The sequence below is a fragment of the Plasmodium vivax genome, chromosome 14, assembly GCF_000002415.2.
Source record: "Plasmodium vivax chromosome 14, whole genome shotgun sequence".
NCBI lineage: Eukaryota > Apicomplexa > Aconoidasida > Haemosporida > Plasmodiidae > Plasmodium > Plasmodium vivax.
In genome coordinates, this window is record NC_009919.1 from 2,410,816 (window position 1) to 2,432,005 (window position 21,190).

The following is a 21,190-nucleotide window of genomic DNA, read 5'->3' on the forward strand; positions in this document are numbered from 1 at the left end:
GGTTAAAATTGCACATGTGCAAAGGGGGGGGAAAAAATTGTACATAAAAAAAAAAAAAAAAAAAAAAAAAATCAAATTTCAGATTTCACATTTCACAGTTCACTTTTCATACACGTTCGCATTTCACATTTCACATTTCACATTTCACATTTAACATTTCTTTACGTTTGCGCTTACGTGTACGTATGACTTGACAGGAATGGCAATTTTGTGAAAAAAATAATTTGTGACAAAAGGGGGTACACAAAAGGGTGTGCCAAACATGTAGATTGAGAGAATATATTTTTTTTTTTTACGCAGGGGAGGTTTTTTGCGTACAGGGAAATGGGGAGAAGGTTCCCACAGGGTTATGCCCACTGGGCTCTCGGACGCGGCGTAACGAGCGCAGCGAAACGAATGCGGCGAATCGCGTCAATCGTGGGACACCCCTGCTAAACTGCGTTCAGCAATCGGATGTACCCCTCCGGGCAGGCGCGAGCTACGCACTCCGCATTCCGCACTCCTTATGCGGCTGCGCTCTGCATACGCAAACATCGGCAAATGACAAACTCGGGGGAGGGGACTCGAAAAGGCCTCAACGGGCGTGGCCAGGCTATGCGTACGGGTGTATGCGCGGCGGGACGCACGTCAGTAAGGGCATGAGGAGATGGAGACATACGAATGGGTACACATGAATGGGCACATAAGTGAGCGCATTTATATACCTACACAGGTGAACGCATAGCTACACAGGCGTGTCAGCCCGGTGATGAGTACAGACACGAGGGCGCTCGCTGCATGGCTACGCTGCCCCGCATGGCTACACTGCCCCGCACAGCTACACTACCCCGCATGGCCGCTTTTTGCCAAGCTCGAGAACACAGCAGCAAAATGCAATTGAAAAAAACTCGTTGACAGAACGGCGCAGGGGGGGGGCGTAAACGGCGGTGCCACAAACGGGGACACTGTCTCAACAGGGTGACACCCCGCTGAGGAGCGCGGCTTTACAACGAAGCGGCGAAAGGCACGGATGCGGGTGATACGGTGAGACGGTAAGTTGGTAAGATGGTAAGGGGCCGACCGACCGTCTCTTCCGTTCCGCGCGATGTCGTAATGAAGGGAAAAAAAAAAAAAAAAAAAAAAAAACGCTACTTGTACAGTTGACAGAAAGATGGCGGAACTGAAAAACGCTTTAATTTACATTTATATTTTGGCTAGCCAAAACAAACATAACAATCTACGCATGGCGCAAATGCAAATCTGTTCAAATGTACACGCGCGGTATGTAAAAGGAAGAAGCAGCGGCAGAGTACATGTACAGCTGCTCATGCATTTCTTTTACTTTTACATATGTTGCATATGCCAACCGTTAGGGGTGAGTGAATATACAAATGATAAATTGGTGAAGGCCCTCTGGGTGAACGCCTTTTTTCGCAAAATGACCCTCTCTGCGCATTCGCAAAAATGTTCTAAGTTTGTTTTAATTTTTTCTTTGGGTCAGTGACGACACGTTCGCAAAGAACAAAAAAAAAAAAAAAAAAAAAAAAATGTTGCTGAGGGGACTACGGAGCCAGGCAACCGCATCATTCCGTAAAATTGCAAAAAAGGGATAAAACGAATGGATCTGCATTCCTCTCATGGAGGATTTAAGTGGCATAGAAAAACACGTAGGAAACGCCCTGGACGGGAGCACAACGCTTTCATATTTTATTGCAAATGTTAAGGCGCTTCCCTTTGGGCGGAAGAAGCTACCGATTAGCAGCTCTTCCCAAAAGGGTCATTTGCCAAGAAAAAGCAAAAAAACGATTCGCCACAAAAGTATCATACATGTTAGAAGCATCTTCAGAAATCGCTTCTACGAAATGGCCAAACCTGTAAGCCTATGATTTTGTGGAGAGGATTTATGCAACGCATGGAACACCTTCTTTGGGCGACTTTTCCCATTTTCCATTTTTTTTTAAATTCACCTGGCGCACTGTAGGGAAGAGGGGGGGGTACATCCTGAGGGGAATGCCGCCTTTTTGTGGAGCGCCACCGGAGAGAAGGCCCCTTCCCAGGTGTCACATAAAGTTGCCTTCCTGCGTGGCAACGCTGCCAAAACGTTCTGCGGAACGTGACCCTGGGAGATACCCACTCGGTACTAAGCCGTTACTCAGCCGATAGGCGGCCCCCACCCAGTAGCTACTCGGCCGCTCCAAAATGGGCGAACAGCGCAAGCCAGCAGATGCAGCCCCGGGAACCCTTAAAAAACCCAAGAAAAAGAAAATAAAAAATGAAAAGTCTGCGAAGAAGCCAAGTGACATTGTGAGCTGCATAGCCTTTTTACCCAGGGGCAAGAAGAAGTCCGCTGGGCGCCAATTTGAGCAACTCAGGTAGGAGGAAGCGGCCCCGTCGCCACGGCGAGCGGTGTACGTGCTTCTCTACAGCGACGTAGATTCGTGCGCGATTGTGTTACACCCATGTGCACTCGTAACGGAAGTAACGCCATTTTGGGAAGCCCCCTTTTTTGCAACTGCTAATTCCTCTAACTTCCCCCCCCATGCAGCGAAGAAGACCCCTCTAGCGACAGCGACGTCGGCGAAAAGGGCAAGCGGAAGAAGAAGATGAAGAAGAAGGAGAAGGGAGACGAAGCAGACTCCTACGATGCCCTGCAAAACGTTTTCAACGACGAAAAGGAAAACGAAAAGGTAATAAAAGAAGATAACCTCATAGAGACGAACAAAAAATACCTTTTTGATGATGAGCTGTGCATAGAAGATGGCGACGCATTAACCCTAAATGGGAAAATATACAGTGACATTGGGACGTTGGAGGTTCACCTAGTTAATTACGATGAGGGCATTTTCAACATCTACGATGATGTGATTATTGATGACTACCCCTTGTGCTTGGAGGTGATAGGGGAGTCTTACTACGGGGGGAGGGACATCGTAGCTGTGGGCACCATGAAGCAGGAGATTGGGCTGTGGGACATTCACAGCATCGACACGCTGGAGGCCCTCAGCTATTTGGGCGGCACGGAAAGGGCCAAGCGCGGGGGGGAGGGTCGCAAAAAGAGGCGCAAGGGGAGCGGGGAAGCTGCAGAAGTGGGAGGAGTAGAAGCTTCACAAGTGGGACAGGCAGATGGAGCAGCCGAGGGAGCCGCCGAGGGAGCCGCCGAGGAAGCCGCCCAGAAAGAGGGGCAAAAGCGGAAGCAGAGCAAAAACAACCTGCAGGGCCACACCGAATGCGTCACGTGCCTCAACTCGTCGAAGGTTATCCCCAATTTGATGTGCAGCGGCTCCAAGGATTGCTCCATTAAATTGTGGGACCTGTCTAACCTCACCTACCTACATTCCTTTAACTTTCACCAAAAAAAAGTTAACAGCGTTTCCTTCCACGCGAATGAAAGTAACATTCTCCTCTCAACCTCATCGGACAAAACGCTAAAACTATATGACATACGAAAAGACACAGTTGGGATGAGCATACATTTGGAGAGTACCCCCGAGTCGACCACTTGGAGCAAATTCAATGAAAAGGAAATCATTTCATCCGACGTTGATGGGTATGTGAGTAGGATAGACATACGTTACGCTACAGATTCGTCTTCCAGCTTTTCACACAAGAGCACAGTTAGGTTTAAGGCGTTTTCCAATTCTTGCGTCTCCCTGGTCAGCACGCATTACCCCAATTTGACCCTCGCAGGGTCCGAAGACGGCCTCGTGAAGGTCTACGACTTTGGCGCCTTCGGAGAGGCGGGGCCTCCCTGCCTGTACACGAAGGACCTTAAAAGGGTGAGGCCGCCGAGCGAGGGGGGCACCCCCGCGCAGATTTGCGGCGGAGTGAGCGGCAGCCCACTCATCTGCATTCAACCGCGTGATGCCCAACTCATTTGCATTACACTGCGTGACGCCCCACTCGTTTGCTTCCCCCCCCGCAGAACCTCTACTGCATGAAGGAGAACGAAGACTGGCCCAATGTAATTTTCTTCGGGTGCGACAAGCTCTACGACTGGGATTTTAAGTCCTGCAAGGAGTTACGCGAGTATCTCAAGCTGTGAGGAGAGACCCCCCCAGGATAGCCAGGAGCATCCCGCGCGTCCGTTTGTTCCCCACTATTTTGTCCTAGTCCCGTTTTAACATAGCGAGAGGGGCACCGCATTTATAAAAAATAGTAAAAAAAAAATGTTTTCCATTTGTGCATTTTTACGAGTATAACTTTTCTGCTCGCTGTGGCTTTTAAAAAATGGTAAAGTGTTTGATTTTTTTTTTTTTTTTTTTTTCCTTTTTTCCCATTCCTTCTGGGGTTATACCTGCCTTGCTGGCCCCCAACACAAACGCGTGATTTACATCACTTAAAAAGGAACGAACTTGGCGTTGTTAAGCAACATGTATGAAGATACTTCTGCGCGCTGGCCGAGCTGCTCCACCCCCAACTGTCTTAACCAAACGGGGGGGATAGCCGAACGCAAAATGGGCACTGCGGATGCCAGCGGGGAGAGGACAGAAAAGAAAAAAAAACATACGTATTTGAAAACGTATTTACATGCATATGTATAAGGCAATGCGCCTATTTTACCGCCCAATCTGTTGAATAATAACCATTGGGGAAAGGAAGCAAAATAAAAAAAAAACAAAAAATAAAATAAAAATATATAAAATAAAATACAGATAAAAATACCACTTTTGCTTAGCCCCTGTGGGAAAAAAAAAATAATAAAACGCCCCAACCTCCAACGGAAAAGGAAAAATAACTGAAAATAAAAAACCGCCAAACGTTCGGATGGGACAACCTGACGGGATGTGTACATACCGAGCGAGCGATGCGCAATTGCATATGTTCCGCTACCATAGTGGGCCATCCCTTATTGTTCCCCCGAAATTGAAGTGATTCTCACTTGGCAGCAATTTTTTTCCTTCTTTTGCACCCGCGCAGGTGGCACTTCAGTATCCTTAAAACGCTGCGATGGAAGCGCCTTTTTGAGAGGCCTTTTTTGAGAGACTTTTTTTGAAAATATTTGAATTTTTTTTTTTTTTTTTTTCCCTGTGACTTCTTACGCCTGTTACCCACTGGAGGGACCCCCAATCTTAATTTCTTTTTTTTTTTTTTTTTTTTGCCAATTTTGAAGACGATTTTCCACAAATTGGAAGCGCTTTTTTTTTTTTTCTTTGCTGAATCGAATTTGCAGTTAAGCTACCCCTCGCTAGGGCGACTAACCTGTGACGAGATTGCGAGGAGGCCCCCACGACAGGCCACGAAATTGCCACTGAGGGGTAGAGGATCACCCGACTGGTACCAACCGTCGCTGACCACTGCGAATCGCCGCTGACCACTTCGTATCGCCACCAACCGCCAAAGGGAAGAACAAAATGGGAGCCACTGTGAGCTACCTCCGATGCGTAACCAGCATAGCAGGTTAGAAAGCCCCAACAGCAGTAGGCTTCCCCCTGATGGGGGTAGCAAATGAGAGAGGAAGAGGGAGAGTCGTATGGCGTACCCTTCGAGACTGTGCCATTTGGGAGGGGTTGTTCTTGGTTGGTAGTCCTCCATCGCCCCCCCTATTGTCAGCGCGTTTGTATAAACGAACTGACACCTTTAACTGGTGCGAGAAAGCCGTTGTGCCATCGCTTCAAAGTGGCAGCTTTGGGATGTGAATTTTCGCAAAAGGGAGAGGATGCAAGAGGGGGTACATGCATCCCGTCCGTCCCTCTCGTGATGGAAAAAAAAAAAAAAAAAAAAAAGTTGAGGCAGGGCCGACGTGCATGTTATGTGGGCTCTATTTGGTGATGCAAATGAGAAACTTTGCATCGATAAATGCATTGCGAAAAGGGTTGAGCGGCGCCCACCAGCGGGGTTTTTATACTTGCCAGTGGAGTGTGTATACCTACCAGCGGGGTGTTTATACTTAGCAGTGGAGTGTTTATACCTACCAATGGAGTGCTCTCGCTGTGCTGCTCCTTCGCGCACCCCACCGTTTCCCCCCCCCCTATGGTTGTTTTCTTGCCCCCTTTCCAACGCAGGCCTCTCGAGCCTGGTCCTCTCGCTGTTCCCCAAGCTGATCATGAAGAACCCTCAAGTCCTAAGGCCGCTGCTAAACATCAGTTGGGGGTACCTCTTCGGGTCGACGTTCTGGCTGTGCCTTTTCTCGGAAGTTGGTTTGTTTAGGAGCCTCAAAAATATGAAGCGAATCCCCATCCCCGAAAATGCAGAGGAAGCAAAAAAACAGTTAGAAGAAATGAAAAGCATGGAAGGAGATTTCACCAGAAGGAGAGAAGACTTCCAATATTTTTTTGGTTTTTCAACTCTTTTTTCTGGCATTCTCCTCTTATCCACGGTGAGACTGGCAAACCACAACATGCAGCTGAGGATCAGCTCGACCATTGTTGCCCTATCGTGCCTCTTAAACAATTTGTACCTTCAGAATAAGGTGCACAGTTTGAAGATTCAGAAGGAGAATTTATATAATGAGCTCATTAGGAACCCCAAGAGTGAAACTACCATTGCAGAGATTAAGAAGAATAAGAAGGACTTCCACATTTACCACGGGCTGTCTCTCCTCTCCCTCTACATTTCCTTCCTCGGCCTGACGCCCTACATTTTTACGTAGCGCTAACCGCGTTGTGTGCGCACATGCGTGTTATGATGCCCATTAGCATACATCTCGTGGGGGCGCAGCGTGTGTGAACGCCGGCCAGCGAGACGTCCACCCAGTATGCATTTCAGCAGCGCAGAGGCGTACGTCGCGCCGTTTCCTATTCATATCGTTGCTCCACTTCGTCGCTTCTTTACGTCGTCGCTTCTTTACGTCGCCGCCCCTTCACTGCTTCCCCTCCTTGCTTGTGCAACGAAAGCTCGCCTCCTCCCCTCCGTGCGCATTACCACACACGAGGAGAGAAGGCTCGCCGCCGGACCCAGAACTAACCCTTTTCAGCAAAATGAAACTTCCCCATTTTGCCTAAATTATATATGTTATCGTTTTTTTCCCGAAGAGGGGCTAAACGTACCCCGTGCGGCTATACCATTTTGGTGAGTCGCGATGAGAAATTTTCAAAAAAAAAAAAAATACATTCTCCAATGAAATTAGCCCATCTGTGTGCCACGCGGAGGTGCCCTTTTTCTCTTCACCAAACATCCAAATTGATGTACTTACAGGGGTGTTTTTTTTGCCCTCATTTTTGCCTAGCTGAATGGCCAGCGGGGTGATACAGTCCTCCAAAAGAGTTTCCCTCCCGTAAGGAACAATTGGGTCAGTTCGATTGGGGGCATCCCCACACTGAATAAGTATACCCCATGTGGAAAAAATAACAGTCCCCAAAAAAAAAGAACAAAATAAAACGGTAGGCGTGAGCCATATTTTGAAAGCAAAAAAAATTGTCCTACATGGCCTTTTGGAGTTCCCCTTGCTAAGCAGCGCTCTCCCCGGTTAGGCACTTCACCGATGGCTGCCATAAATTGCTGTAAAAAAATTGCCCGCAAAGGAAAAAAAAAAAAAAAAAAAAAAAAATGATATAGTCCTGTGAAGCGATAGTTACTCAACTGTTTGGTGAGGCTATTAAGCATATTTACTCTCTAACGTTTGCCCCCCACGCGGGTTGAGAAACCCATTCGAAGGTCCCCTTTTTTTTTCACCGCCACATCGGTAAGGTTTTTTTTTCTGGCCCAACTTCCCCCCTTTTGTGGCTTCCGTTTTACCTTTTTTTTACGCCCACGAGGGGGACTACCTCTCGCGGATAAACGCGAAAAACTGGGCTCTCGTGGAGGCACAACATATCATTTGACAAGCTTCCCTTGGGGGCGAAGACACTGGTGAGGGTTCCCCCTTCTGTTCCCCATTAAGTGCGTCCAAGCAGTGCACGGGCAGCTGAGCATATATAGCCCCAGGCGTAGTTGCCAATTTGCCAAGCAACCACCTTCGAGGGGAGAATGATAGAAATAATACTGAACGACCGGCTGGGGAAGAAAATCCGCGTGAAGTGCAACCCGGATGACACCATCGGGGATTTGAAGAAGCTCGTGGCGGCGCAAACGGGTAGGACATCTTCCGCTCGCGTGCAGTGGGCATCGGTTGCGTGGCACGCTCCCCCTCCAACGTAATCCCCGCATGACCCTTTCACCACCCCCCCTCTGCAGGAACCAGGGCCGACAAAATACGAATACAAAAATGGTACACCATTTACAAGGACCACATCACTCTGCAAGATTACGAAATTAAGGACGGGATGAGTCTCGAGCTATATTATAACTGACCAGTTGAGGTGGCCCCACTGGGGGGCCACAAGCACACATGCTACGCTAGAGGGAGAGGGAAAGCCACCAGCATGTGCATGCACAAGCGCTTTCGGCGGATTTGTTCCCACCCCCTCTCTGCCGTCGAAGTGGAACGAAAAAGGATGGAACTCCTTTCGCGGCGTAAGAAACCAAAAGGGAAAGCAAAAATGGGTACTTCCAAAAAATGGCATCTTAAGTAAGCGGCGTTTTAGGAAAGTACAGGAATGGCCCTCCACTTGAACGAAAAATTACATCCCCGTGATGAGAGCAATCCCAACTGACAGGGCCCTATCGAAAAGACCAACCGATGCGGAAAATGGGAAATCAGTCGCAACGTATTTGATTATGCAACGACGTTTTAGCGCCCGTTTTTTTATTTTATTTTTGCGATTAACATGTATTATTTTTTTTTATTTTTATTTTTTTTTTTTGTCCTCCCTCCCCACTCCTCATGATGCAACACTCTTGTGTATGTCAATGCAAAAAGGGGGATGCCCTCCGAGTGGACTCTTCACTTAAATATCCCATCACTTCATTTGAGGATCCCTTTGGGGGGAATTCTCAGCAAATTTTTACTCCTATACATATATAACGCCCATTTTGGTAAAAGGAAAAAGTGGGAAATTTTGCGATTGCCCCGTTGCGTCATATGCTGCTCCCGTGGGTACACTATTTTGCGATTTTTTTTTTTTTTTCCCCCTTTTTAACAACCGCGGGGGGAGAAACTAAGGTTAGCTTGATTGTCATCGGGAAAGGCAGGCGTGTATATTCCCATTCTGGGCAATTCGAACGCGGTGCGGCTACCTGCACAGTTTGCCCATCTCCCTGTACTTCTTTGCAAATCACGCCGCTGTGAGCACAGAAAAAAAGAAGTTGGGGGTCGCCCCCTTCTCATCCATACGTATCCCCACCTGCACGTTTTTCTGCCCATTTTTTCCACATTTTTGTTTTGTACCCCCTTCGTTGCTCCTGCCCCGGGTCAGCTCACCACTTCTACGCGACGTGCACAGTGCCTGCGCTGATTTATGTATGCACAACGTTCGCGACAAATTGTAGGCACGGTATTTTCCCGTGCCTGTGGCGAGGAGGGGAAAAGTTCCCCCCAACGCGTATGCGGGGAGAGGCGTACGTACAGCGCGTACGTAACGTACTTAACATACGTAACGTAGGAACGTTCATCGGGTACGTCGGGTACGTCGCGTACGTCGCGTACGTCGTGTACGTCGTGTACCTTATAAGTGACGCCATTGCATCTGCTCATAAAAATAAAAAAAAAAAAGAACATACAAAAAGGTATCTACAGATGGGTACATAACAACTGGAAATTTTTTTTTTTTTTTTTTGCCTCCCTGTTTGTGCTTAACTGTGCCTTCCAAATTTGTATGTACGTGCAGGAGGAAACTTCTTTGGGGCACGACAGAGCCAGCTTCGCCTTCATCACCCTGTTCGCTCTCCCGAGGGAAAAACGCACCGGCGAAGAGGCGCATCCGTGTACGCCGCGCTTCTTCCCCCGTAAAAAAGGGGACTTAACCTGGCACAGGCTACCATTTGAAGGGAACACCAACAGGGAGCGCTTTGAAGAACCACCTTGCGCTGCCGCCGCGCATAATAATGCGTGACTTTTTCCTCTCCCTCCACCCCCCTTGTGGGAAACCAAACGTACCACATTCTCCCTGCTTTAGGCCTCTATAAAAAATTTGCGGCGGTATAAATCGATGGGCGTTTTGCGTGCCAGCGGGGAAATTTTCAAAGGGGAGCTTTTTTAAGAGGAGTTCCCCCGGAAGGTATACGCATGTTCGGGGTAGCGGTGAGTGTGCCTACTAGTTGTGCCTTTGATTAGTGCAAGGAGCGTTAGCAAGGTAGTGTACCTCACGGGGTAATAGAGGCCGCTCTTTCGCAGCGTTGTGGGTCCCTCACCTGGGAAGAAAGGGGGGGAAGGCGCACTCGGAAGGTTGGTAGGTAGGTAAGTAGGCTATACAACTGCCAACCAGATTGCCCTCGAGGAGTTAATCAAGAAAAGGGCTCCCAACCGGTGTACCAAGTAAAACATACACACGCTTCCCCACAGCGCGCTGTGAGCTTCTCTCCAAAATGGGCAGGGGACTGACGAAGCTGCTCGAAATCAGCCTGTTCGTCGGGGGGTTCCTCGTCATCTGGTACGTAACAGGGGAAAAAATATTCAGGCGGAAAAAACAAATAGTAAAGGAAAACATCCTACTAATTCTAAGACACTTATGTTTAGAAATCTATAAAGTGCTGAATGAGACATCCAAAACAACCAAAAGTGTCTACGACATGATCAAAAATGAACCCAACACAAGCATAGAATTGAATAAGCTGGAAGAAGTGCTGCTGAACAATGGGTACAAGCAGAGGATAGAAGACGTAGAGAAAGAAGTGCTAAACAAATTTGATGTAACTGTGGAAGATTTCTACGAAGAATTGAAAAACTACGAAAAGGATCCGGACGTACAGAAGGTACTCAACTCTATTAAAAAAATGTACCATGAAGCACTGCTAGGGATACAGCCAAAGTTACCCTCAATAGATGAAAGCATCTCTCAAGACGTTATTCTAAATTTGACTAGCTTGATTTATAAAAAAAAGAGAAAAATTTATAAAGAAAAAATAGACTCTATGATTAAGAAAAACCAGGACTTTAACCTTAACACCACTTTTTCAAATGCGGAATTTTTTAATAAACTGCAAAAGTCCACAGAACATGTGGAAGAGCAAGTCGTTAGGGAAAACCAAAATTTAGTCCCCAATTTGTTCACCTTTAAATATCTCGTGAGCTACTACTCGGATGATGTCCTCTTTGTGCAGAGGAAGAAATACCTGGAATCGAAACATGGGGAAAAAATGATTAAAATTTTGAAAGTGAAAAAAAATAAGAAGAAAAAAAAACTCACCAAGGATAACCTGAGCAACGGCAGCTTCCAGAGCAGTGGCTTCCAAAACAATGGCCTCCAAAACAATGGCCTCCAAAACAATAGCTTTAAGAGCACCCCTAGCCAGAACTCGCTCACCGATCACACCAGCTCCGACAGAAACTTTTTTGTCTCCCCCCCGGATAAGCAGGACCACGTGGGTGATGGGGATGAACTGTACCGTAGCGGCAACCATACCGGTGCTGCAAAAGATCACGACGCCACGCCGACCTACCTGGAAATGATCCCGCCTTACCACCCCGTGGGGGAGCTCTACCAGGGGCAGGCGCAGGAAGGGGAAGGGGACCTCCACGAAGGGGAACAGCACCACCAAGAAGAGGTACACTACCTGGAGCAGGACCCGGACCACCACGAAGGGGAACACTACCTGGAGCAGGAGCCGGACCACCACGAAGAGGAACACTACCTGGAGCAGGACCCGCACCACCAAGAAGAGGACCAATTCGAATCCGCCGCTCCCCCTGAGGAGCCCCTAATCAACTCCGAGCAAAGTGCACAACATATGGAGGCGGATGCGGAGGAGGGAGCAGCTGAGGGGGGCGCGCTACTGGGAGTAGCATCCCCCTCGGATGGGGAAGTCAGCCCGGATGGCGGCCACGGCTGGATGCACGGAGAACTCTCTCACGGAGAAGGGGACCACACGAAAATTGAAAACGATGCGGAGCGGGAGGATGCAGTACAGGAGGATGCGCAACAGGACGATGCGGAAGCAGTGGGCTACCCAGACGGCGGAGCCAAAACGGAGGAGCCATCGCCAATTAAGCAAGTCGATCAGGATGGCGCCCCGGATTGGAATGCCCAGCCGGAGGGGGAGGAGAAGCAAGACGGCCCCGTGGAGGAAGCGCAGCAGGAAAGTCACGTGGAGGAAGCGCAGCAGGAAAGCCACGTGGAGGAAGCGCAGCAGGAAAGCCACGTGGAGGAAGCGCAGCAGGAAAGCCACGTGGACCAAACGGAGCAGCATAACCAGGAGGCGGAGAAAAGCGCAGCTGAAGAGGGAGGCGCCGTCAACGAAGAACTCGCTCAGGAGGAGCATGAGCCGATGAAGGGAGAGGCTGATGAAGGAAAAGGAGAAGACGAGCCCCTCCCGCAGCAGGAGGACTCGGGCGTCGCAGCCGAAATGGTAGAAGCGGTGAAGGAGGGGCCGCCAGCGGAGGAGCTGCCAACGGGGGAACTCCCGAAAGAGGAATACACGAACGAGGAGCCAAACAATGAGGAGCCTTCCCATGAAGAGCCCTCCCATGAGGAGCCCTCCCATGAGGAGCCCTCCCATGAGGAGCCCTCCCATGAGGAGCCGTCCCATGAGGAGCCCTCCCATGAGGAACCATCCCATGAGGAGCCCTCCCATGAAGAGCCCTCCCATGAAGAGCCCTCCCATGAAGAGCCCTCCCATGAGGAACCCTCCCTTGAGGAGCCCTCCCATGAGGACCCCCAAAATGAAGAACCCGCGGGGGGCAAGAAACCCGGATTAGGGAAAAACTCGAAGAAAAAAAAGCACGCGCACAAGGATTCGAAGAAGAAAAAATAAAAGCTTCAAAGTGGAAGGGGATGGTACCTACGGGTTGCCCCGCGTAGGTGTCTCTATGCGTATGCCTCCATGTGCATACGCACTTGAGTTGAGGCAGCAAACGGCGCGTCCATTTTCGGGGTGCGGGCCAAATTTTCCCTTTTTTTTTTTAAAAAACCTCATTTTGCATGCCCCCACAAATGGTTCAGCCAGACATGCCTGTTTAATATGCGCATGTTAAGTAGTGACAGAGCTATTTACATGCCCCTTTGTACGCAATTTTTTTTTTTTCATTTTTTTTTTAGAAGATACAAAGTTGTTAATAATTAAAACATGCAAACTTGTTCCTTCTCCTTTTGTAACAATTTTATGACCCTCTTTTAATTTTCAACAGCCATTTAAAATTGCGAAGTGTCCAATTTTACTTACGTGAAAAAATGCAGGACATTTTTTTTTTGCTCTTTTTCCCGCACGGGTAAGGGGGACGCACAAAATTATACCCACATCTGCCGCTAAAAAAATGAAGAAAATAAAAAATGCCAAGCCCGTCATGAGAAACGAAGGCGAACCCAAAGGTGGGCGGCACATCACGCTGACTGCTTCGCATTTTCCTTTCCCTTAAAAATGGGCAATTTTTTCCCCCCCAAAAATAACTGCTTCCCAATTTGCGATTCGAAAAAAAAAGACAAAGGTGAATTAAAAACTGGCAATTCAGTTCCCCAAAATGCGCAATTCGTTTTTTTTTTTTTATCACAAAAATGTATGAAAAATTAACGCATTTATGTAGGTAAAAAAAAAAAAAAAAGAGCTATTCCCATTCAGCATATAGCCTTCCATTCAAACATAATCTTTTTTTTTTTTTTTTTTTTTTGTGATCACTTGTGTACACAAAAATACAACGTACAAAAATTTGCAAAACGCGGCGAGGCTTCGAGAGGACTGCCTGCGGATATGCCTCAGCAGCAAAGCTCCATTTGTGCGCACACAAAAGGGTGTAAAAAAAACCAAACGGATGTAAGCAAATGCAAACGGATGTAAGCAAATGCAAACGAACACAAACAAGTACAAACGCATGTACACACCTCTACACACGCGCAATTCGGACGTACTCAACAACGAGAGGGACGCGCGAGTTAAAAACATTCACCAGCTGAAGTTAACGCAAATTCCCACGTTAAACAAAACGCGTAAAGACGCTCTTCGAGGAGGAACACTCCCAGTCAGGTAGTTCTTCCCCTGCGTACGCCGTACATGCGCGCATATGTATACAAACGTGTGGCGCCATTTTTTCCCAACTTCTTCACCCATTTTTTTTTTTTTTTTTTTTTTTTTTAACTCCAATAGGAAGAACACCACGGCAAGGAGAAAAGACAAAACGGAAAAGAAGCCCTTTTAAAGGAGTTTCAATTTTAAAACAAATTAACACTTTGGAGGTGTTTTTTTTTTTTTTTTTTTTTCCAATCATGGCACTGATATTTAAGAACATACCCAACTTCAGCTTGCGCTTTTTGTCGATGGTTGCAGGTAAAGGGGGCTTCCCCGCTCCGTCATTTCGCCGCTTCGCCGCCCCATCGCTCCGTCGTTTCTCCTCTTCATTGCTCCATTGCTCCATCGCTCCCCCCCCCGCAGGCGCGCTCATGATCACCGGCGGCATCCTGAACGTCTTCAACCTGTTCCAAACGGTGATAAACCTGTACATCATCTGCTCAGGCATCCTCTTAATCCTATGCGACGTTAAGACATTCAATTTCTATCGGCACATCGAATTCTTATTCACAGTAGTTGGTAGAAGCCTATACATGCTCATAATAGCCTCCATCCTGATTAACAAGGGTTTTTTGAGCTTACTCATAGGCATTACTATCATTGTCATTTCGTTTTTGTATGTAACTTTGGGTTATTTTAACGGAATACCAGTTCCCCTCTTGGATAAACATAACCACATGGGGAGTTACCAAGATCAGAAGAACAACGTCCGAAGTACTTGCTCCATGGAGACAAGGGATGGCTTCAATTAGCATGTGAAGATTGACTTACACCATCAATGGGGGGGGAAGCGAAAAAAAAAAAAAAAAAAAAAAAAGCGCAGGATGTTTATTCGCACTGTTTAGCGAAGCTGTGTGGATGATGCGGCCCACGAGGATGGCGATTTTTTTTTTTTCTGTCTTTTGTCCCCTCGCTGCGCCGAAATGAATAATAATAATAATAATAGTACAATTTTCGTGCCCTCGAAAGGAGATACTTTAATTTTTTTGTGTCCATGCAGTACGAATTATTTTATTTTATTTTTTTTAATACGCAGCTAGACATCCACCTTGTTGAAAATTTACATGGGTAAAAAGCAGCCTCATTTGTGCCCGTTCGGTATGCCCACGTATGTATACCCCGCGTGAAAGTAAGGGGGGCAACTAAGAGCGTGCAACTTTAGACTGTCCCCTCGCGGAGTTCTCAATCCGTTTGGTCATCAACGTTTGAAAATAAAAAAAAAAATACCAAATTGGCCATCACAATATTGGTGACTGACTAGTGAACACATAAACCAACGCTGTGATCCCCCCTTGTCCGGGTGACAACGCGTAACGAACAAAACGACCAACACAACGGGTGCTTCTTTAATCTGCATAATGGGGTTCCCCCTTAAAGGTTGTTGCATGGTCGCATGGTCGTCTCGCCGCCTCCCCAATTGGCGTGCCACTCGTGCGGGCGCGAAGTGACAGGTGCCCCTCCACATTTGTTTAAAAAAAAAAAAAAAAATCACTCCTTTCATCACGAAGTGGGCACAGTGCGAACAACTTTACTGCGTTTCTTTTGCCTTACAGGACGGTGCCACATGCACGTACAGTTATGCGGAAAAAGTGGTTACAAATTTATTTCGCTATTTATGGTATACGGTGGGCACATGTGATGTACATTTTCGCTTCCGCGTTCGCGTTTGCGTTCGCTCGCCGTGCTTTTGCGCCTGCTTTGCGTTAAAAAACGGGAGCAAAAGCAAACGCGGGGATTTTGGCAAATCCGCACGGGCATGGGGAGGGGTGAAAAAACAGAAAGGAGATTTAAAAAAACGTAAACAGGGGATAAAAAAAAAAAAAAAAAATTGGGCAATGGTTGCCTATCTGGGGGGATAATTAAAAAGATGAACGAGTGGGTTTCCAGAAAGGGGGAGTTTTTTTCCCTACAGTTGTTGCCTAACTTGCGGTTACTTCCATACCCCACTACATGTCTGCCTTCACTCCGCTGCCCCTCCTGAGCGCCTCAAAAATTGGGGACGGAAAAATCGGACTTCTTCTCGTTGGCCTCGCACCAAGCCTTTGCGATGGTCCTCTTCATGTCGCTGTCCCCCTCCTGGTACAGCTGCTTCATCATGTTCATGAGCATGGTGGAGGGTTCGGCCTGCTCGTCCATTTTGGGCGCTCGAATTTTTGACATGGGGGACTCCTTGAAATGCAAATTGTCCCAATACTTCTGGTCCTGTTTTATTAAGTACACATGGAGAGCGTCTTTCTTAACTTTAAAAGAGCATTTGCCTGGCACAATTTTTTCATGTAATTTTTTTACACAGAAACGATAATTTTTTTTGTTCACCTGGTGCATTTTAACTTCAAAATTTCTTTCGTTAAATTCTGCGGAGATTTTCTCCTTATCAATGGTGTGTATATCTTTTACGGTCAAAAAAACGGTAACTTTATTTCCCTCCTGATTCCATGCGAAGGATTGGACAGAGTTATACGAAATGTTGCTATCATTTAGGGGGGTATTTTTTTCCGTTATTTTGTTTGGCGTTTGACTTTCTTCCAGCTTCAGTTTTGCTATTTCTACTGTTGTGTTTTCTATACATTTTTTTATTTTTTCTTTCACATTTTCTCGCACTGCCTGGGCCAGCAACTTGTTCAGCTCCACGATGTCTTCGTTCAGCTCGGCCACTTGGGGAGACTCCATGGGGCTCTTCTACGCTCGTTCGTCAATCGATAAGTTGGGGGGGGAAGCGGCCAAGCAAGTGCGCTGCAGCCCTGCGAAGCGATGGCTAACGTTATCAGCAGCGCAGCGGCGTATTCTGGCGTCAGGGGCAGTGCGTACGCCGGTAGGAAGCAGCCTTATGCAGTTCGCCCAGGGGAGGTAATGAAAATTTATGTACGTACACTCTCACGAGTGGCAGTTTATGTAGGTACACTCGCACGAGCGACAGTTTATGTAGGTACTTTTTTTTTTCTTATATTTCGCGAAGCCGGAAGCGGTGACCTCACAATCCAGTGGCGCAATTTTTTTTCCTTTTCTGTCAGTTGTTTGTTAACACTTGGGTTAAAAAAAAAACAAGTTGGCGTTCGCTCATATTTCGGAGGGCGCAAATTCAGCGAAGGGTTAAAAGCAACGTGATTTTTACAAAGGGAGAAAAATAAAAAAATAAAAAAAATAATGTTGAGCGGGGTTTCCAACATGAAAAAGTGCTTATAAATATTTTTGTACGCAGGCATATGCGCATATATATAACGCAGTGGTTTGCTCAGCGCATGTAGGAATGGAAGTACGCCTCGTCGTTCGGTTCCTCTTTGCTTCGTTTTTTTCCTTTCACATTGTTTCCCACTTGTGCTGATACACGCGTTACATATGTGCTACATGTGGTTAACTTGAGCGTATGTATATGGCTTCATTTTTTTTTTTTTTTTTTTCCAACCTCCCAGAGTGTGGTCAACCCAAATGCGCCTTTAAAAATCGTCGCCACGGAACGTCGCCTACAGGAAAAACGACGCCTCTTTCTTCAGCGCGTTGCCCCTTCGCGGATTTTCAGCTAACAAGGTGGTACCGCTGGAGGGAAGAAAAATCTCAAGTGGGAAGAGCAATTTTACGTAAAGGGATAATTCGCTACATGTTTGTCTCAGTTTTGATTTTATACTTTTTTTTTTTTTTTTCCCCCCAATTATATGGCCCCTTTAACCCCCCTGCGTGTCGGCATTTTATCCGTTTGCATATCCCCACACGTGACACACCCATGAAAGGGAGCAACAGAACGTATGCACACGTGAGGTGAGTTAACCCACTTGAACGGGGTTACATAAAAGTGGGCGGTGTATCATTTGCAAACGCGTACCACTTTAACGTTTTATATGAAGGCCTTTTCGGTCGGATCACTCCTCCATTTTGCGGCAAAGGGGAAAAACAGCTGAAGAAGGTTTCTTTTCCCCTTTTGAAGAGGCCATATGGGGGTACATGCAATTGGCAGTTTCGCCACGTAGCTGTACTTCTTCTACGGGGAGGCCCCCCCCTTTTTATTACATATTAGCATAATTCACCACCATACAGAGGCGAGCGTAGACATATGATTGGATCCCCCTTGTGGAGGGGCCACATTGCCTACGCGGTTCATTTTGTAGAGGCGAAAAAAAGGGGAAGAACGCCGCTGCGTGTGGAGCCCCAAATGGGTACCAAAATGATGTGCCGCCCCACTAGAGGGACGCTACCCCGTTTGAAAAAGAAGGTTCAAACGATTGGCAACAAAATGAATTAAGGTCTTTTGGGCCATCCCTTGATAGGCCTTTTAATAGCTCACTGTGAGGCGGCCCCCCCAAGCCACTAAACCGAAAGGGCAGCTGCGAAAAGGGTGCCTCCCCACGCAGGTGTATATCCCTTTGTAGAAAATGAATCAGCAGTGTGCACTCGATAAAGATGCGCGCTTTACCCCTGCACGTGTGCTCACATCTGGGTGGGATAAACTGGGCAAGTGCTTCCACCCCGTTGGGTTATGAACAGTTCCACGCTTCTTCCCCCCGTTTGCTCCTCCCCCCACCCCTTAAAACGTGTCACTTTTCTGAAGCACCGCTTCTCCCTTTGAGCCTTCTGGTTAGGGTCTTTCTCTTGTCCAGTTGCAGCGATTTTTGTTTAGCCAAGGAGGGCGATTTTTTTAACTCAACGGAGGTGGACGACCCCTTGTGGAGGGTCAACGATTTGGTATGAACGATTTCAGGGGAGGGTTCTCTTTTTTTTCTCACCGTGAATGTTTTCTCCCCGTCATTTGTGAAGGAGGTTTTTTTTTTCAAATGGTGCGATTTTGATAGGGGCCATTTTTTGAGTAACTTTGGTCCGATATTTTCGCCGTTAGATGTGGAGGTACTCGTTTGTTTTCCTTTCCCTAAAGGTGCATGTGCTACTTTATTTGTTTTTCCCGAATTGGGTTGCTCTATCTGTGGGGTGTTGTGCTTAGTCTCCCCCTTTAGGGTTAGCAATTTATTTGCCCTAGATGTAAACGAGGCCTTCTTATGCACCTTTGGGCCATCCCCCGATTGATCATTCGTCTTCCCCTTTCTGCTAACGGAATGATTTTCCCCAATGGGAAGTAACTCCTTCTCCACAGGGATCTCTGCACAGCTATAGGAGTTCTTTTTCCCAACCAAGGTCCACTCCTTTGTGCTCTTCTTCATTATGGGAGCCGTGTCAAGTGGTGCATTTTTTATGGGAACTTCCCTCTTCGTGGTAATGTCCCCTCGGATAAAGTCTACCAGATGTTTAAGCTTCCCCATTTCGACACTCAAAAAAATGTGAATATTTTTTTTTTTCAAAATTTGCATCAAGTGTGGTTTGAACAAAGAGTAGACGAACTTTTCTCTCGTGGTGGACCGGTCACCATGGCAGAGGTAGAAGCAGGTGAACGTGTCGGACGTCTTGTAAAGGGCATAAAAAATGTGTAGCTCCTTTGTTAGGTGGAGAAACGACTCGACTGTTTCTATGCTCTCAAAACGGCTCTCCAATTTGGAGCTGCTCACATCTATGGTGAGCAAAACGACGCAGGTGTTGCTCTCCTTGGCGAGCAAATCGAGGTGGTTAGACAAGCCATCACCTTCGTCATTTAAGCCGTCACAGCACCGTTTCATTTGCTCATTTAGAGAGTAATAACTGTGCAGGTAATTCGTAACGCTGGCATGGGGCACTGCACTTCCCCTACACATTTGATTAGTGCTCACTTCGGTTAGGCGGTTGCCAAGCGTATCATTGCCGAGACTAACCCTTATGCACCTTTCCAGCTGCTCAAAAGTGTGCACTTCCTCCAGGGGCACGTCCCTATCATCGTCCACATAATGCAGAAGGTTATTTTTTAAAGAGCAATAAATTAACCTATTCAGCTGTGTCACTTGGGTGTATTTTTTTTCTCCTTCGATGCTCTGAGCAGATTCATTTTGCTTCCCCAATTCGGTTGCTACTGATTTGTCGGGGGCCCACAAAATAAGCACCCATTTGCATCTAGCCGTAAACACCGCAGCGTTGTATAGTAGGAACGCAAGCTCGTCACTTAATAGGCATTTTATGCCTTCCAAATCGTCGCTCGGGTTTTCCCTTTGCTCTGTGCAGCCTTCCAGCGTGAATTGAACTGCCAAGGGGGGGGAAGTTAACGTAACGTGGTTGTGCGTGCGGGGAGGAGAATACATATGGGAGGAGGCACCCACAGGAAGAAGCTCTCCCTGGCGCGCTCATTTGCGAAGAGCTGCTCCAACGCAGATGGTCCCTGCGAGGGGGTGGTGCGATTCGCCCTGACGACTGCTGTGCATGCCGTAGAGCGACTTGGCTCCTCATTCGAAGCGGCAGCACGACCATTCCGTCTTTTCGCTCATAAAATGTTTCATTACATTTGCTGTTGAGCGAAATGAGGAGACATCGCTTGTTGCTCTTTTGCTTATTGCATAGGGCGATTTCCTGCCGGAGGGAGGGGCTTAAATTCGCCTTCATTTTTTGTTTTAAAGGGGGGTTAAAGACAGCACAGTTTTTTTATTTTTTTAAAGGGGGATTAAAGACAACAGAGTTTTTTTTTTTATTTTTTTTGCCGACTTTGTCACTTCGCGCGCAGTTCACAGCAAATGCTGAGCAATTTTGAGGATAACATTTGCAATAATTTTTTTTGCAACGGAGGGAACTGTTTTATCTCAGAAAATAGCCAAGGATGTTACTCCTGGGGGGGCAACTGTCGGGGAAGTGAACTTCCCCCCGCTGGTGGAAGCGCCTTCGCCGCTTTACATGTGCAATTTTATTTTGACCTTTTCGCGCAGTGTGCCCAGGCATGTCCGGACAGGCAGCACAAAACAGGCGAGGTTTTTCCAAAAAAAAAAAAAAAAAAGACCATAAATATTTTACCACTTTAGCAACAACTTATATTTACGTAACCTGCTCAGGAAGAGACACTTGTATGCAGACATGGTGAAGAAAAATAATTTTTTTTGGGGGGGATATGCCTCGGGGGAGAATTTCCAAACCGTGGGGGACTGAAGAAGCTAGTTAAATGTATACAGAGATATAGGACGCCTGTTCGCCTTGGTGAAATGGAAATTTGCCTTACAGTCGGAGTGGAAAATGTAGCGGCAGGGTATTTTTCCTTCCCCTTTTCGCACAAGTGCCTCGTCTACCGTTGTTGTTAATTCGTTTTTTGCGAGGAATTTTATGTTCGCCCTTTTGGGGACGCGTAGGTCGATCAGCGGGAGCGCCGTGTTTTCCTTCTCATTCCGCTCCCCCCACTGACTCCTCAAAATGA

General features: G+C 47.2%; 7 protein-coding genes across 7 annotated transcripts, besides 23 other annotated features; 5 read left to right on the forward strand and 2 right to left on the reverse strand.

Annotated features, from left to right (window-relative positions):
- Window positions 1–47: 47 nt before the first annotated feature.
- Window positions 48–73: a microsatellite.
- A 394-nt stretch (window positions 74–467) lies between these two features.
- Window positions 468–503: a microsatellite.
- Window positions 504–1,102: 599 nt separating this feature from the next.
- Window positions 1,103–1,127: a microsatellite.
- Window positions 1,128–1,497: 370 nt separating this feature from the next.
- Window positions 1,498–1,529: a microsatellite.
- PVX_100830 (hypothetical protein, conserved) lies at window positions 1,529–4,021 on the forward strand (the record flags this gene model as incomplete). Its single annotated transcript, XM_001613862.1, has 3 exons — window positions 1,529–2,351; window positions 2,525–3,755; window positions 3,902–4,021. The coding sequence occupies exons 1-3, from the start codon at window positions 2,179–2,181 to the stop codon at window positions 4,019–4,021; spliced, it is 1,524 nt and encodes a 507-aa protein (XP_001613912.1). The 5' UTR covers window positions 1,529–2,178.
- Window positions 2,051–2,080: a microsatellite.
- Window positions 2,575–2,602: a microsatellite.
- Window positions 4,022–4,216: 195 nt separating the features above from the next.
- Window positions 4,217–4,243: a microsatellite.
- Window positions 4,225–4,253: a microsatellite.
- An 801-nt stretch (window positions 4,254–5,054) lies between these two features.
- Window positions 5,055–5,078: a microsatellite.
- Window positions 5,079–5,131: 53 nt separating this feature from the next.
- Window positions 5,132–7,010, forward strand: PVX_100835 (hypothetical protein, conserved). Its single transcript, XM_001613863.1, has 2 exons — window positions 5,132–5,376; window positions 5,982–7,010. The coding sequence occupies exons 1-2, from the start codon at window positions 5,331–5,333 to the stop codon at window positions 6,566–6,568; spliced, it is 633 nt and encodes a 210-aa protein (XP_001613913.1). The 5' UTR covers window positions 5,132–5,330; the 3' UTR covers window positions 6,569–7,010.
- Window positions 5,683–5,704: a microsatellite.
- Window positions 6,654–6,693: a microsatellite.
- A 427-nt stretch (window positions 7,011–7,437) lies between the features above and the next one.
- Window positions 7,438–7,467: a microsatellite.
- PVX_100840 (ubiquitin-like protein, putative) lies at window positions 7,467–8,672 on the forward strand. Its single transcript, XM_001613864.1, has 2 exons — window positions 7,467–7,990; window positions 8,092–8,672. The coding sequence occupies exons 1-2, from the start codon at window positions 7,885–7,887 to the stop codon at window positions 8,205–8,207; spliced, it is 222 nt and encodes a 73-aa protein (XP_001613914.1). The 5' UTR covers window positions 7,467–7,884; the 3' UTR covers window positions 8,208–8,672.
- Window positions 7,885–7,919: a microsatellite.
- Window positions 8,635–8,662: a microsatellite.
- A 683-nt stretch (window positions 8,673–9,355) lies between the features above and the next one.
- Window positions 9,356–9,455: a microsatellite.
- Window positions 9,358–9,391: a microsatellite.
- On the forward strand, window positions 9,395–12,705 carry PVX_100845 (hypothetical protein, conserved; the record flags this gene model as incomplete). Its single annotated transcript, XM_001613865.1, has 1 exon — window positions 9,395–12,705. The coding sequence occupies exon 1, from the start codon at window positions 10,321–10,323 to the stop codon at window positions 12,703–12,705; it is 2,385 nt and encodes a 794-aa protein (XP_001613915.1). The 5' UTR covers window positions 9,395–10,320.
- Window positions 12,706–13,484: 779 nt separating this feature from the next.
- Window positions 13,485–13,520: a microsatellite.
- A 15-nt stretch (window positions 13,521–13,535) lies between these two features.
- Window positions 13,536–13,557: a microsatellite.
- A 436-nt stretch (window positions 13,558–13,993) lies between these two features.
- Window positions 13,994–14,019: a microsatellite.
- Window positions 14,020–14,122: 103 nt separating this feature from the next.
- Window positions 14,123–14,143: a microsatellite.
- A 4-nt stretch (window positions 14,144–14,147) lies between these two features.
- PVX_100850 (hypothetical protein, conserved) lies at window positions 14,148–14,702 on the forward strand (the record flags this gene model as incomplete). The annotated part of the gene is made up of 2 exons (XM_001613866.1): window positions 14,148–14,208; window positions 14,314–14,702. The coding sequence occupies 2 exons, from the start codon at window positions 14,148–14,150 to the stop codon at window positions 14,700–14,702; spliced, it is 450 nt and encodes a 149-aa protein (XP_001613916.1).
- A 43-nt stretch (window positions 14,703–14,745) lies between these two features.
- Window positions 14,746–14,769: a microsatellite.
- A 658-nt stretch (window positions 14,770–15,427) lies between these two features.
- PVX_100855 (calcyclin binding protein, putative) lies at window positions 15,428–17,173 on the reverse strand. The gene has a single exon (XM_001613867.1). The coding sequence runs from the start codon at window positions 16,618–16,620 to the stop codon at window positions 15,937–15,939; it is 684 nt and encodes a 227-aa protein (XP_001613917.1). The 5' UTR covers window positions 16,621–17,173; the 3' UTR covers window positions 15,428–15,936.
- Window positions 17,174–17,450: 277 nt separating this feature from the next.
- Window positions 17,451–17,477: a microsatellite.
- Window positions 17,478–18,476: 999 nt separating this feature from the next.
- On the reverse strand, window positions 18,477–20,394 carry PVX_100860 (hypothetical protein, conserved; the record flags this gene model as incomplete). Its single annotated transcript, XM_001613868.1, has 2 exons — window positions 18,477–20,038; window positions 20,295–20,394. The coding sequence occupies 2 exons, from the start codon at window positions 20,392–20,394 to the stop codon at window positions 18,477–18,479; spliced, it is 1,662 nt and encodes a 553-aa protein (XP_001613918.1).
- Window positions 18,702–18,726: a microsatellite.
- Window positions 20,395–21,190: the final 796 nt, after the last annotated feature.

Bases quoted from the DNA above. Each gene is read 5' to 3' on its own strand.
- PVX_100835 (XM_001613863.1), top strand. From the start codon at position 5,331: ATGGGAGCCACTGTGAGCTACCTCCGATGCGTAACCAGCATAGCAG. The intron at 5,377-5,981 runs GTTAGAAAGCCC...TTTCCAACGCAG, and splicing joins ATGCGTAACCAGCATAGCAG to GCCTCTCGAGCCTGGTCCTC.
- PVX_100840 (XM_001613864.1), top strand. From the start codon at position 7,885: ATGATAGAAATAATACTGAACGACCGGCTGGGGAAGAAAATCCGCGTG. The intron at 7,991-8,091 runs GTAGGACATCTT...CCCCCTCTGCAG, and splicing joins GCTCGTGGCGGCGCAAACGG to GAACCAGGGCCGACAAAATA.
- PVX_100855 (XM_001613867.1), bottom strand. From the start codon at position 16,620: ATGGAGTCTCCCCAAGTGGCCGAGCTGAACGAAGACATCGTGGAGCTG.